Here is a 12814-nt window from a genome sequence, read left to right as displayed (position 1 = left end):
TAAAGAATTGTTTTCAATATTGTATGACTTGTAAAAACAAATAAACAAATCCTGGGCAAATACAAGGTGGTCAGAGGATATGAAGATAGCTAGAGCCTTGCTAGTTTGCTAAGGCTGAAGATCTCTAATTCTCAGGAAAATATCTAGAAAGATTTTAAGGTCTCTACTCATTTTTTTAAATTAAAATTTGCAAAAAACATTAAAATTCTTCCTGGAGAGGGAGAGGCATATGGCAGCCAACAGACATGCTACCTAGGGAAGGGGCCAGTATGTTGGGACTGCGGTAGGGAAAACTGTGAGATGGACACGGAGGTTACCAGAAAGGAAAGGTGTTTTCAAATATTTCCAATAAGAAAGCCCTACTCCCAGAGGAGCCCTACCTCCAGGAATCTTGTCCTGGAGTCCTGGGGACTGAGAAATGGAGAAACGCTCAGCTAATATGTCTCCTGTGGTAACCCTCTGGCTGGGTTGTTTACACCCTCCCTCTCAGGGTTCCTGAGAAAAGACAGAGAAGAACTGATGATATGTTTATTCCTGGAGTCTTGGTGGCATTTGAGTTGTAGCACAGACATTTCTTTGCAGTCTTAGTTTTATTATTTTTATTTTTTAAAATCAAATTTTGTATTTAAGTATAATCTTCATTGTAAAAAAAATTAATCACTTACCAGTAAACTTACTTAGCTTTGCTTCCCAAGCTTCAAGACAAACTGATACTCCACCAAGTTGTGTCAAGAAATCCCATGATTTTGAATTCTCCTTGACATTGTGAACCCCCAGAGGTGTAACTCTAACTAGTAAATGTGAAATTTGGACACCAGGAAAAACATCATCTTATGCCAGTATGTATGAGAGACAACTGTTGTGGCTGTTCAGGAAAAGGCAAAATATTTGGAAAGACTGTAAGACTCAGATATGAAAAGAATTATTCAAACTGCTGCCAGTGATAGAAGCTGTATGATACAGCCTTTTTTTTTTTTTTTGCCTATTTTTTTAAATGAGGAAACAAGTCATTTTTAAAACAAGTATATAGCTTTTTTTTTTTTTTAATATAAATGGAAAGTACATATATAGTAACACTGGAAATAAACATCTTCAACTCTGGGCTCTTTTCAAAAGACACAAGATTATTTCAAAGGTACAAGATGCACAGATAAATCACATTCACACCTTATAATACTAAATAGCAGACAACTTAAATTCATAATGAACAATGACTGTTTTTCAGTAGCTCGAAATTCTGGTCATTAACTCCATAATTCTTATGAGTAGAAAAAGAAAAAGCTAATCATGTACCTTAATATTGTCATTTCTGTATTACTCAAAAATATAAACAACCATGAAGAAATAGTGGAGTCTCATGTTTATCACAGGTATAAATACCAAGACATTTATCAGGCATAACTAATGTATGAAACCTGTATTTTAGAATATGTTTCACAAACACAGCTCCAACATTTCTCTTTGGTTCAGAAAATGTAAGAGGTAGGTTCAAATAAAGTGTGCCCATCATGTCACTGGACTTGCACTAAAATGTTGGCAATTTATAACAGAAATCACTAGAAATCAAACATATGTTTGGGAACTAAATTAAAAAGCTACAGAATAACTTCAACTAATAAACATCTAAGCCCTAATTACACAAATCAAAACAAGATGGTTGACTACAAAAATGTTTTAGTAAAATAAAAATATGCTATCAATATTATAAATTTCTTATATCATAGCATGTTCCCAAAACTTGGAGCAAGGGAGACCATGAACATGTTCATGAGCATATAAGTATAGGTTTATAACTTGGGCCTTTCATTTGAACGTAGGTACCTAATACATAATATCAACACATACTACTATTGAAATGCACTAACCTCCTAGGTGTGTACTGCCCAAATTGAGAACTGCAGGTTCAAACAAATTCAACAGTGGGGGGCAATGAAAATGTCATCCACCCATGATCAACCTACTTCATGTAATTAAGAAATGTCAGATTACCAAGTATGCTCCCTAGGAGCCTTCCTGATTAGAACAGAATCTGATTCAAGGAGGAAACAAAGGACAAAGTAAAGAAGCTCTGAAGAAGCTGATAGAAGTAGAAGGGTTTTGTTTCCTGGTGCTTTTCAAAGCAAAGACAGAATAAGTAGGATCTTTCAAATAGGTTGCCTTCCATTCCAGGAACCAAAAACAGGGCAAGGAAAATGGTAAAGGGTAGACTGAAATATCATCTCATCACTCCTCCTTAAAAATATAAATGGACTAGAGTATTTGCATGGCTGGAATTTTGGCACTTAAGTTCATTCTCATTCAGCTTTAAGGAAGATAAGGATACAAGCCTTCTACTTATTTGGTTGCTGTAAGATAGGAAGTCTATAAAGACACTCAAAAAATATGTAAAACAACTCAAGTTTCAAGTTTTTCTGATCATTTTGTTTTTTAGAAAAAGACATTGAAGTATTAAGGAACTGGCATACACTTGAACCACCCAAAATAAAGATTAATGATTTATAATTACCACACAAAACAAATTTAATTTGAGCAATACATTTTTCAGATTTAGGACTCAGGGCAGATTTGTAGAAAGGTACTATCTAGAAAAGATAAAATACAATTTTTATGGCCTTTTCAAAATTGTATGAGCTTATCAAAACTATGATTTTTGACATTTCTGTATATATAAAATTGAGCCCAAATGTTTGAAGTAATCATTGATACGCTCTTCCTTTTTGCGTGTGAGAAGTATATGACTTCTTTTGCCATAGATTTGTAATTCTAAGAGAAAAAGTCATTCCAGAGTTGTTGAAAATTTCAATAATCATGCTAAAGCAAAAAATTCAACATGTCATTTCTGGGTTACTCCTAAAGTTTGCTTCATTTTTTCATAAGCCACATAACTGATGCCCACAGCAGGGAGAACCTTCATGAAGTTTGGAGTGATGCCTCTGTAAAGACCTGGTATTCCTTCTTTGGAAATTATTTGTTGAAAGAGGCCAACCATGTTCATTGGTTTGTTTCCTTCTATCATGGCTAGAAAAAGAAAAAAGTAAAGAAACCAGGCAAATTTAATATTTAGGCATGTTTTGTTATTACTACCATAAATTATTATGATTCAGAATGACATTAGAGAATACAATGAAAGGATAATAATTATTCCAAGCAGCCTAAGAAAGTAGCCCTTTATATACTCCTTGCAGGGCACCTAAGAGCGAGTTCCATAATTATAATAACAATGATAAAACAGTTATTTGTTGAGTGACTACTATGTATTAGATACTAGGTTAATTACTTTACATACCAATCCTACAAGGCTTATACCCATTTTATAAATGAGGAATTGGGAGTCTTAGAAAGATGGAGAAACTTGGCTGAGTACACTTAGCCAGTAAGTGGGAGAGCTGAGAACAGGTGGTCTTTCTGATTCCAAAGTTCCACCACCCTGCATGGCCACCACCACCCCGACTCATCAACCACGTGCTGAAAAGAGAGTAGTTCAATCCTGGGAATTGAGGGGAACACTTTGTGGAGCTTACAAAAATGTAGAGTCCCTGGGCTGTGAATATGACCTCAAGAGGCAAAAAAGGGAGGAAGGGACAGTCGTGTTGCTGCCACAACAAAGACAAAGGTGGGAACATGCATGTGCCACAGGGACACTACTGATGTCAAAGTGGTTATTGCACAGGGGGTACCCAGCGGCAGGAGGCGGGCAAGGCAGGGCTCTGGGGAAATGGACAGGAGGCGAAAAAATAAAGTGGGGCCAGATGACGACAGGCTTTGAAATTCCCACTATAAACTTTAGAATTTATTCTGAGGACACTGGAGAGTCACCAAGATTTCTGAACAGGAATAAAACAATCAGACGTTGACTTTAAAAATGACAGATCTGTCGGCCATGAAGGGACGGGGACTGAAATGTAGTTGGCAGACGGCAGGGAGGACTTGCCAGGTGACGCTTTCAATCAGACAGCCTGGGTTTGAAGTCTAGCTCCACTATTTACCAAATGTATAACCTAATGGAAGTCACTTAATCTCCTTCTGCCCCAGTTACACATCTGTAAAATGCAGATGATGTTAGTGTCAATCCCGAAGATGGCTGTGGTGGTTAAATGAGAGGATACATATGAAATATTTAGTTACTACTTTGCATTTTTCTCTCCAGCCATATGATCTCCCAGCACCTCAAATGGTCCCCGTTTCTCCTGCCTCAGTGCCCTCACATATGCTTTTCCTCAGGCTAGAATGCTCTTTCTTTCCCAACCCGCCCACCGTTGCCCAGCTAACTCCCACCTGTCTTCCCAGGCTGAGCTTAACAACAATGTTCTCTGGTTCCCAAGTAAGGCTAGAGCTTCTTGCTCTGTGCTCCCCTAACAAAGGGGAGGTGGCTTACTTGGTGTTGTCCTTGTGTCTTCTCTGCTCAACAACAGCAAGGCCCACAACTGACTTGTGGACTGCTCTAACCTTAGCATCTTGCAGTTTCCAGCGCCTGACCACGGCTCTGCAAGTATTTGTTAATTAACGAGTGAAGGCTTGGTTGGGGGGTGGCGAGGGAGGTTGGTACTTCAAAGAGAGACTGGGGACAGAGCTGTGGATACCCAGGGGACACTATTTAAAGAAATGATAGTGGGTGAGACTGGCCAGCAAAAGAGCCAAAAAGAAAAGAAAGGAACAGGCTACATACTTTAAATAGCAATAAAAGCCAGCAAATCTTAAAAGAATAATCAATGAACTGGCAGAGGGCCAGGAAGACTCAGTATAATCAAAGCCAAGAAAGGGGCGCCTGGCACAAGCATCCGTCTGTTAAACATCCGACTCTTGATTTTGGCTCAGGTCATGATCTCAGGGTGGTGACACCAAGCCCCCCTCAGGCTCAGCACTGGGCGTGGAGCCTAATTGAGACTCTCTCTCTACCGCCCTCTCTAAAGCAAACACAAAAGCCAAGGGAGAGAACAATGGCACAATGAGGAAGGATCATAGTTCAACAGTTGTAGGGTCCAATAATAATAAATAATTCCAGCCACCATTTACCAAGAATTTGCCAAAGGCCAGGTGCTTTACATATATTGCTGCTAATTCTCACAACACTGCAGTTTTCATTTCCATTTACAGATGAGAAAATGAAAATCCAAAGTGGTTTGGGGCAAGAATCTAAACCCAACCCAACCCATCTAGATACTATAGCTTACATACTCTTAAAACATGCACTTTCGATATGGGAAAAAAAAAAAAAGATCTCAGTTTAGGCATAAAGCACAGATATGCAAACAGTACATGCGCAGTGTATCTGTGGTATTAAAATTTCATGAAGGGACACCTGGGCAGCTCAGTCAGTTAAGCAATGGACTCTTGGTTTTGGCTCAGGTCACAGTCTCAGGGTCAGGCTCCTCCTCAGTGCAGCCTGCTTGGGTTTCTCTCTCCTTCTCCCTCTGCTCCTCCTCCCCTTCCCGCATGCTCTGTCTAAAATAAATAAATAAACCTTTAAAAACAAAACAAAACTCACCTTGAGCCTGCATGCGTGTTCTCACCAAAGCCAAGGGGTAGCTAGCCAGCTGACCACAGGTGCTGGATAAGGCACCACATCCCAGCAAGACCATGACTCCAGGGTTTACAGAGTCTTTGGCATAATTATCCAGCCAATGGGCCTTCAAGAGCTGCCAGAGTAACAGAAAAGAAGAAAATCAGTGCTTTCACTCAGCACAAACATTTTCACAGTCACTCTTGTCCTTACAAGAGACAGGCCACACTTCTGCAAGATCAAGTGGCACATTCCCAGCCACTGTAGGAGGCAGCAGCTCTGCAGAGACAGGGAAGGGAAGCCACTGGGGATTCAGACCATGTGAGGTTTACACTGGTTGCTCATTTTCTTCCAAACAAATGTCAAGATCAACAGCACTCCAAATACAGTATCTCAAGAACATTTCCTGTAGTGAGTATTAATAAAAACAATATAATTCTACTAATTGCATCTAATTTTGTACTTTACACATGTTATTTCATTTAGTCCTTTCTCCGAGGTGGAGTTATTCTTACAATTTTAGAAATGAGAAAAATGAGTCTCAGGGCAATTTTTTTAACAAGGGTGCAGAATCAAGTGTACTGATCCCCAGGCTATGCCTTTCCCCCTATTATCCTACATCCATGTATTTTCATTAGAAGGCAATTGAAAGTAATTGTATAAAATACATATGCTAATCTACTTTTTAAATATACAATATTTTAAGTATAAGAATCTATGCTAATATGTAAGGGAAATTATTGTTATGGTAGCACAAGCATAGTAATATACTACCTAAAGCAATCTACGGATTCAATGCAATTCAATTCCCTACCTACTCAAATCCCCATGGCATTATTTGAAGAAAAAGAGAAAATGCCCTAAAATCCATATGGAATTTCAAGGGACCCCAATAAACCAAATAATCTTAGAAAAAAAGAATAAACTTGGAGGCTTCATACTCCCTGATTTTAATAGACACTACAAAGTAACAGTAATCAGATAATGTGGCACTGCCATAAAGACAGACATACAGACCGATAGAACAAAATAGAGTCCATAAATAAACTCTTAAATACATGGCCAAATGATCGTCAACAAGGATGCCAAGACTACACGCTGGAGAAAGAACAGTCTCTGAGACAAACGATGTGGAGAAAATTGAATATCCACATGCAAAAGAATAAAGTTGAAGCTTTACCTTATACTATGTACAGAAATTAACTCAAAATGGGTTAAAGAAAAAAAAATGGGTTAAAGACCTAAACATAACACCTAATACTATAAAACTTCCAGAAGAAAACATGGGATAAAAGCCTCAGGGCACTGAATTTGGCAATGATTTCTTAGATAGGACATCAAAAGCAGAGGAAACAAAAGCAAAAATAAATAAATGAACTCCACCCAACTTAAAAACTTCTGTGCAGCAAAGGAAACAATCAGCAGGGTGAAGGGCAATCTATGGAATCAGAGAATATATTTGCAAACCACACATATGATTATGGATTATTAACCAAAACATATTTATAGAACTCCAATAACTCAACAATTTTTTTAAAAAACAATTAAAAATGGGCAAAAGCAACAGATACATGAAAAGATGCTCAACATTGCTAATCATCAGGGAAATGCAAATCAAAACCATAATGAGATATCACCTTACCTATACTGAAATGACTAGGATCAAAAAAGATAAGAAATAGGGGCACCTGGGTGGCTCAGGGGGAAAGTACCTGACACTTGATTTGGCTTAGGTCGTGGTCTCAGGATCGTAAGATCAAGCTGTGCATCGGGCTTCATGCTAGGTGGGGAACCTGCTTAAGATTCTTTCTCTCCCTCCCCTTCTCCACCTCTGCTCAGACCCCCCTAGAGCTCACTCTAAAAAAAAAAAAAAGAAAGAAAGAAACACTGTTGGCAGGGATGTGGCACAAAAGGAACCTTCATGCGCTGTTGGTAGGAGTATAAATTGATATGGCCACTGTGGAAAATAGTACAGAGGCCTGTCAAAAAATTAAAAGGTAGAACTACCGTACAATCCAGCAATTCCACTATTGGGTATTTACCCAGAGAAAATGAAAACACAAATTAATACCCTTATGTTTACTGTAGCATTATTTACAATAGCTGAGACACGAAAGCAACCTAAGTGTCCATAGACAGATGAATGGATAAAGAAGATATGATGTGTGTTCATGCATGTGCACGTGTGCATGTGCATACACACACAATGGAATATTATTCGGCCATAAAAAAAAGAATAAGATCTTGCCACTTGCAACAGTGTGAATGGACCTAGAGAGTATTATGAAAATATTAAGTGAAGTAAGTCAGAGAAAGACACATACAATATGATTTCATTTATATGTGGAATCTAAAAAATGAACAAACAAAACAAAAAAAGTAGAAACAAATTCTTAAATACAGACAGTTGTCAGACAGGGGTGGGGGGCTGGGGAGGCGGAGACAGGCAAAATGGGTGAAGGGGAGTGAAAGGTAGATGCTTAAGTCATAGAATGAGTCAGTCACAGGGGTGAAGGGTACAGCACAGGGAATAGAGTCAATGGCATTGTAATTATGCTGTATGGTGACAGATGGGAGCTATACTTGTGGTGAGCACAGCATAACATATCGTCGAGTTGCCGAGTCACTATGTTGTGCACCTAAAACTAATACAACCTGTGTCAGCTATATTTCAACAAAGAAAATTGGCAAAAAAAAAAAAAAAAAAAAGCAGAAAAAAATTGGCAAAAAATTTTGGTAGACATTTCTCCAAAAAAGATGTATAAACGGACAACAAGCATATGAAAAGATGCTCAACCTCACACATTATCAGAGAAATGCAAATACAAACCATAATGAGACATTGCCTCACACCTGTTAGGATGGCCACTATTAAAAACAACAACAAACTATCAAGTGTTAGCAAGGATATGATTAGAATTCCTTTTTTTTTTTTTTTGTAATTAGAATTCTTATGTACTACTCGTAGGAATGAAATCGGGTACAGCTACTATGTAAACCAGTTTGACAGTTCCTCAAAGAGCTCAACACAGATTTACCATAGGATTCAGCAATTCTACACCTCAGTATACACCCAAAGGAACTGAAAGCAGAGACCTGACCAGATACTCGTATCCAGTATTTACTGCAGTATTATTCACAAAAGCCAGAAACTAGAAACAATTGAAGTATCCACCAACAGATGGACAGATAAACAAAATGTGGTATATACATACAATGGGATATTATTTGGCCAACAAAAATGAAGTTCTGACACATGCTACAACATGGATGAACTTTGAAAACTTTATTCTAAATGAAATAAGCCAGATAAAAAAGGAAAATATTGTATGCTTCTACTTGCATGAAATAACTAGAATGGATGAATTCACAGAGACAGAAAGAAGATCAGAGGTTACCAGGGGCTGGGGGAAAGGGAGAGTGGAGAATTATTTTACAACAGTTATAGAGTTTATGTTTGGGATCATGAAAAAAGTACTGGAAATAGTGAACTGTACTCTTAAAAATGGTTAAAATGGCAAATTTTATGTTACATACATGCAGAAGGCAGACGCTCAACCACTGAGCCACCCAGGTGTCCCTGAATTGTACACTTTAAATGAATGACACGTATGGTATGTAAATTTTATCCTAATAAAACTGTTTAGAAAAAAATGGTAAAGTCCCCTAAGAAAACGTGTGACACATTCCATGCCCCGCCTTCCCCCGCTCAGCCATAGGCTTACTTCTATCACAGCACAACTACCCAACACTGCTTCAGAGGTTTCTTGTCTCTCCCTGACCAAAACTTCAGTTTTTTAAAGGCAAAAACCGAGACTGTCAGATTCATAAATTATTAAATGGTTTAAATGGCAGAACTGGTCCAAGATTTGTGGTCTGAGCCATCTTTTCAGTACTGGGGATGAATCTGTGCCAGCCACATCAGTCTCTTGGCTTTATTGATGTCAGATTTTAACAAATCAAAGAAAATGTGCCCTCTTTGCTTATTTCCTCTCCCCTCAAAAAAATCCCTAGGACCATCTTCTAAGATAAACAATTTTATTTTTTTGGTGTGTAGGGAGCCAGATATGTATCAGGGGTCAATGCTGGTGGAGGGAAGTTTGAGGAAAGAGTCCAGGGAGAGAAGTAAATTGTGATGCAAATTTGACAAAGCATAGGACAGCCCCCAGAATCTCTCGCCCATCAGGGTTTCCCGTGTTGGGCTGGGCCTTCATCTCACTGCCTGGCTCAGTGTGGGCACAGGGCTCTCCATGCAGGGCCTGTGGCAAGGCAGCTCTCTGCTAAGTGGAACAATTATATGTGAACGTGAGTTTGTGCTCTTCATTAATAAAAGTAATTTGCAGGGAAATCTGATACAAAGGCGACCACAAGCATATGGAGTCCCATGTTCAAGGTACTTGGCAAAAAAAAAAAAAAAAAAAAAAAAAAAAGATCAAGTAACACACTCCTGAATCCACTTTTAGTCACAAACTATTTCCTGGTATATATGTACTTCTTTACATAAGGTCAAATCCTAACAATAAGAACTATTTAACTACATTTTCAGATTCAAAAGATTGCTACAAACTTACCTCGTAGACAGCAAGATCTATGCCTGCATAAGGTATGATGCCTAGTAAGTTGGGGACATAGCCTTTGTAAAAAGCTCCCATGCCTTCATGTTTCAAAATCTTCTTGGCACAATCAAATATTCCAGAATATTGCCTAGTTTTGCCTATAGCCAGCCTGGTCTTCACAACCTAGTTATAAAAGAATGTAATGAAATATTATCATTCATATTCATCCTGACATCATGGAATTCAAAGGAAGTAATTTTACAGAGAACAAATACCTAGCACATGTTGTCTCTCAAATGAATGCCCAATTTGTTGATCTGTCATCCCTCACATATTATGTCTATTGAAGGGCTAAGACCAGAGCCAAGAAGACTTATTTATTGTAAAGAGGATCTGAATGAGGGCAGAGGAAATAGAAAATAATTTACAGATGTCTTAAAATTGACTGGTGGCCAATGAGATATGGGAGGTGAGGGAAATGGTAGCATACAGGATGGTCCCGGGTGTCTAGCTTGGAACACAGGAGCGGGGAGGGAAGGCGATGCTACTAACAAGATGGAGGATGTAAGAAGATGACATGAATTCAGTTAGAATAGTTCTTGAAGGGTGTGAGGAATAACACGAGCAATCATATTAAGAAGCTGACCAGGAAAGCTATATTAATAGGCATACCACACAGGTGAAAATTAAGGGTATATTTTGCTTAGATCTTTTTAGTTGTTGAAAGCCCTTTGCCGTATCAATAAAGGTAGCCAAATCTACAGTATCATTTTTGCTCTAAAGCAAGAATTGGCCAACTTCTCCTGCAAAGACCAGGAGTCTTTTAGTCTTTGCAAGCCTAAAATCTCAGATCTGTTGCATATTTTTTTCATTTTCTTAACCAACTTTTAAAATGTATAAAACCATTCTTAGCTCAGGGCTTTACAAAGTACTTCCCAGGCACGTGGTTTGCCTACCTATGCTGTAATGGTAGGATGTCTAGTTAGGACTGCCATCAACTCATCATATTTATTATTGAATTTGGCACAGTAACTCTTTGAAGAGGAATGGGTGTTAAAATTCCCATCAACACTGTGGCAGCCAGCCTCCAAGTGGGCCCCCAACTATCCCTGCCTCCTGGTGTTTTCACAGTGTGTAGTGCCCTCCCATGCCCTCCCACGGGTGGTCTGTATGACCAACAAAACACAGCAGAAATGACAAAAGATTGCAGCTTCCATCTTGAGTACTGGCTAACACACATTCATTCTCTCTCCCTCTCTCTCTTTCATATCACCAAGTTGGGGAAAACAGCTATTATGTTGTGGGGTTACTCAGAGAACCTAGGGAGAGGCCCCGGTGGTAAGGACTTGACATCTCCAGCTGTAATAGCCAGCGAGGCCCAGTAACAAACACATGAGTGAACTTGGGACGCAGACTTGTCTCCAGCTGAACACTGCAGTGTCTGCAGCCCTGACCTGCACCTTGACTCTAGGCTCAAAGAAACCCTGAGCCAGGGGCACCCCATTAAGCTACTCCCAGATTCCTGACCCACAGAAACCCTGAGATAATAAATGCTGGTGTTAAACTGCTAACCTGGGGATAACTTGCTGCCCAGCAATAGCTAATGACACAAACACCACCAACACAGTCAGACTTCACAATGGTACTTACCTCCATAGGATAAATAATAGTCTGTGCAGTCGCTCCGGCCAGGGAACCAGAAACAAATCTCTTAAAGGTTCCTACTTTTTGTCCTTCCTCAGTAAGCAACTTCTTATACTGTATAAATACATTTAAAAATGTATATTAATACCTGCTAGAGACTGAATCATGTCTCCTCTGTCCAATCATGTTGAAGCTGTAACCCCTCCCCCCCAACTGTGGTGATACTTGGAGATGGGGTCTGTAGGAGATTATCGGGGTTAGATGAGGTCCTAAGGGTGGGTCCCTTGAGGATTAGTGTCCTTAAAACAGGCACCAGAGAGTTTTTTCTCCCCTCCTTTCCTTTCTCTCTCTCTCTTTTTTTTTTAAAGATTTTATTTGTTTATTCATGAGAGACACACAGAGAGAGGCAGAGACACAGGCAGAGGGAGAAGCAGGCTCCCTGTGGAGAGCCCGATGCGGGACTCAATCCTACGACCCTGATCATGACCCCGATCATGACCTGAGCCCAAGGCAGACACTCAACCACTGAGCCACCCAGGTGCCCTTCTCTTCCCCTTTCTGTACACTCATGCACTAAAGAAAGACCATATGAGCACACACAGCAAGAGGGTAGCCACATGCAAGCTAGGAAGAGGGCCCTCATCAGAAACCAAATTGGTCAGGACCTGGGTCTTGGATCTTCCAGTTCCAGGACTATGGGAAATTCAATTCTGTTGTTTATTTAAAGATTTCACATATTTATTTGACAGAGAGAGAGAGCACAAACAGGGGAGTAGCAGAAGGAAAGGGAGAAGCAGGCTCTCCGCTACCGTGGGGCTCAATCTCAGGACCCTAGGGCTATGACCTTTATGACCTGAGTCGAAGGTAGACACCTCACTGACTGAGCCACCCAGGCACCCCGAAGTTCTGTTGTTTAAATAACCAATTTGGTATTTTGTTATGGCAGCCTGAGCTAAGTAAATACCAAAATACAAATCCGCTCTTAGTAACCAATTAATTGATAATATGATGATGTTTTTCCAACTGCATACACTGCATTAGCAATATGTGGCAGAAAAGCAAGGCTCAGATGCTAAAACATTTAGTTCACTGGAAAGCGGTCTTCAAGTTAGAT

General features: G+C 39.5%; 1 protein-coding gene across 1 annotated transcript in view; it reads right to left on the bottom strand.

Moving 5' to 3' along the window:
• Positions 1–1010: 1010 nt before the first annotated feature.
• Positions 1011–12814, bottom strand: part of SLC25A24 (solute carrier family 25 member 24) — a 48202-nt gene continuing 36398 nt past the window's right edge. The window contains exons 7-10 of the mRNA XM_038541163.1: positions 11707–11814; positions 10072–10239; positions 5486–5636; positions 1011–3018 (exon numbers count right to left, since the gene is read on the bottom strand). Coding sequence (XP_038397091.1) covers positions 2834–3018; positions 5486–5636; positions 10072–10239; positions 11707–11814 — 612 coding nt within the window. The 3' untranslated portion in view covers positions 1011–2833. The remainder of the gene's footprint in view (positions 3019–5485; positions 5637–10071; positions 10240–11706; positions 11815–12814) is intronic.

This window comes from Canis lupus, chromosome 6 (assembly GCF_011100685.1).
Source record: "Canis lupus familiaris isolate Mischka breed German Shepherd chromosome 6, alternate assembly UU_Cfam_GSD_1.0, whole genome shotgun sequence".
NCBI classification, from domain to species: domain Eukaryota; kingdom Metazoa; phylum Chordata; class Mammalia; order Carnivora; family Canidae; genus Canis; species Canis lupus.
Note: the sequence above shows the minus strand (reverse complement) of the source record. Positions and strands in the feature narration are given on the sequence as shown.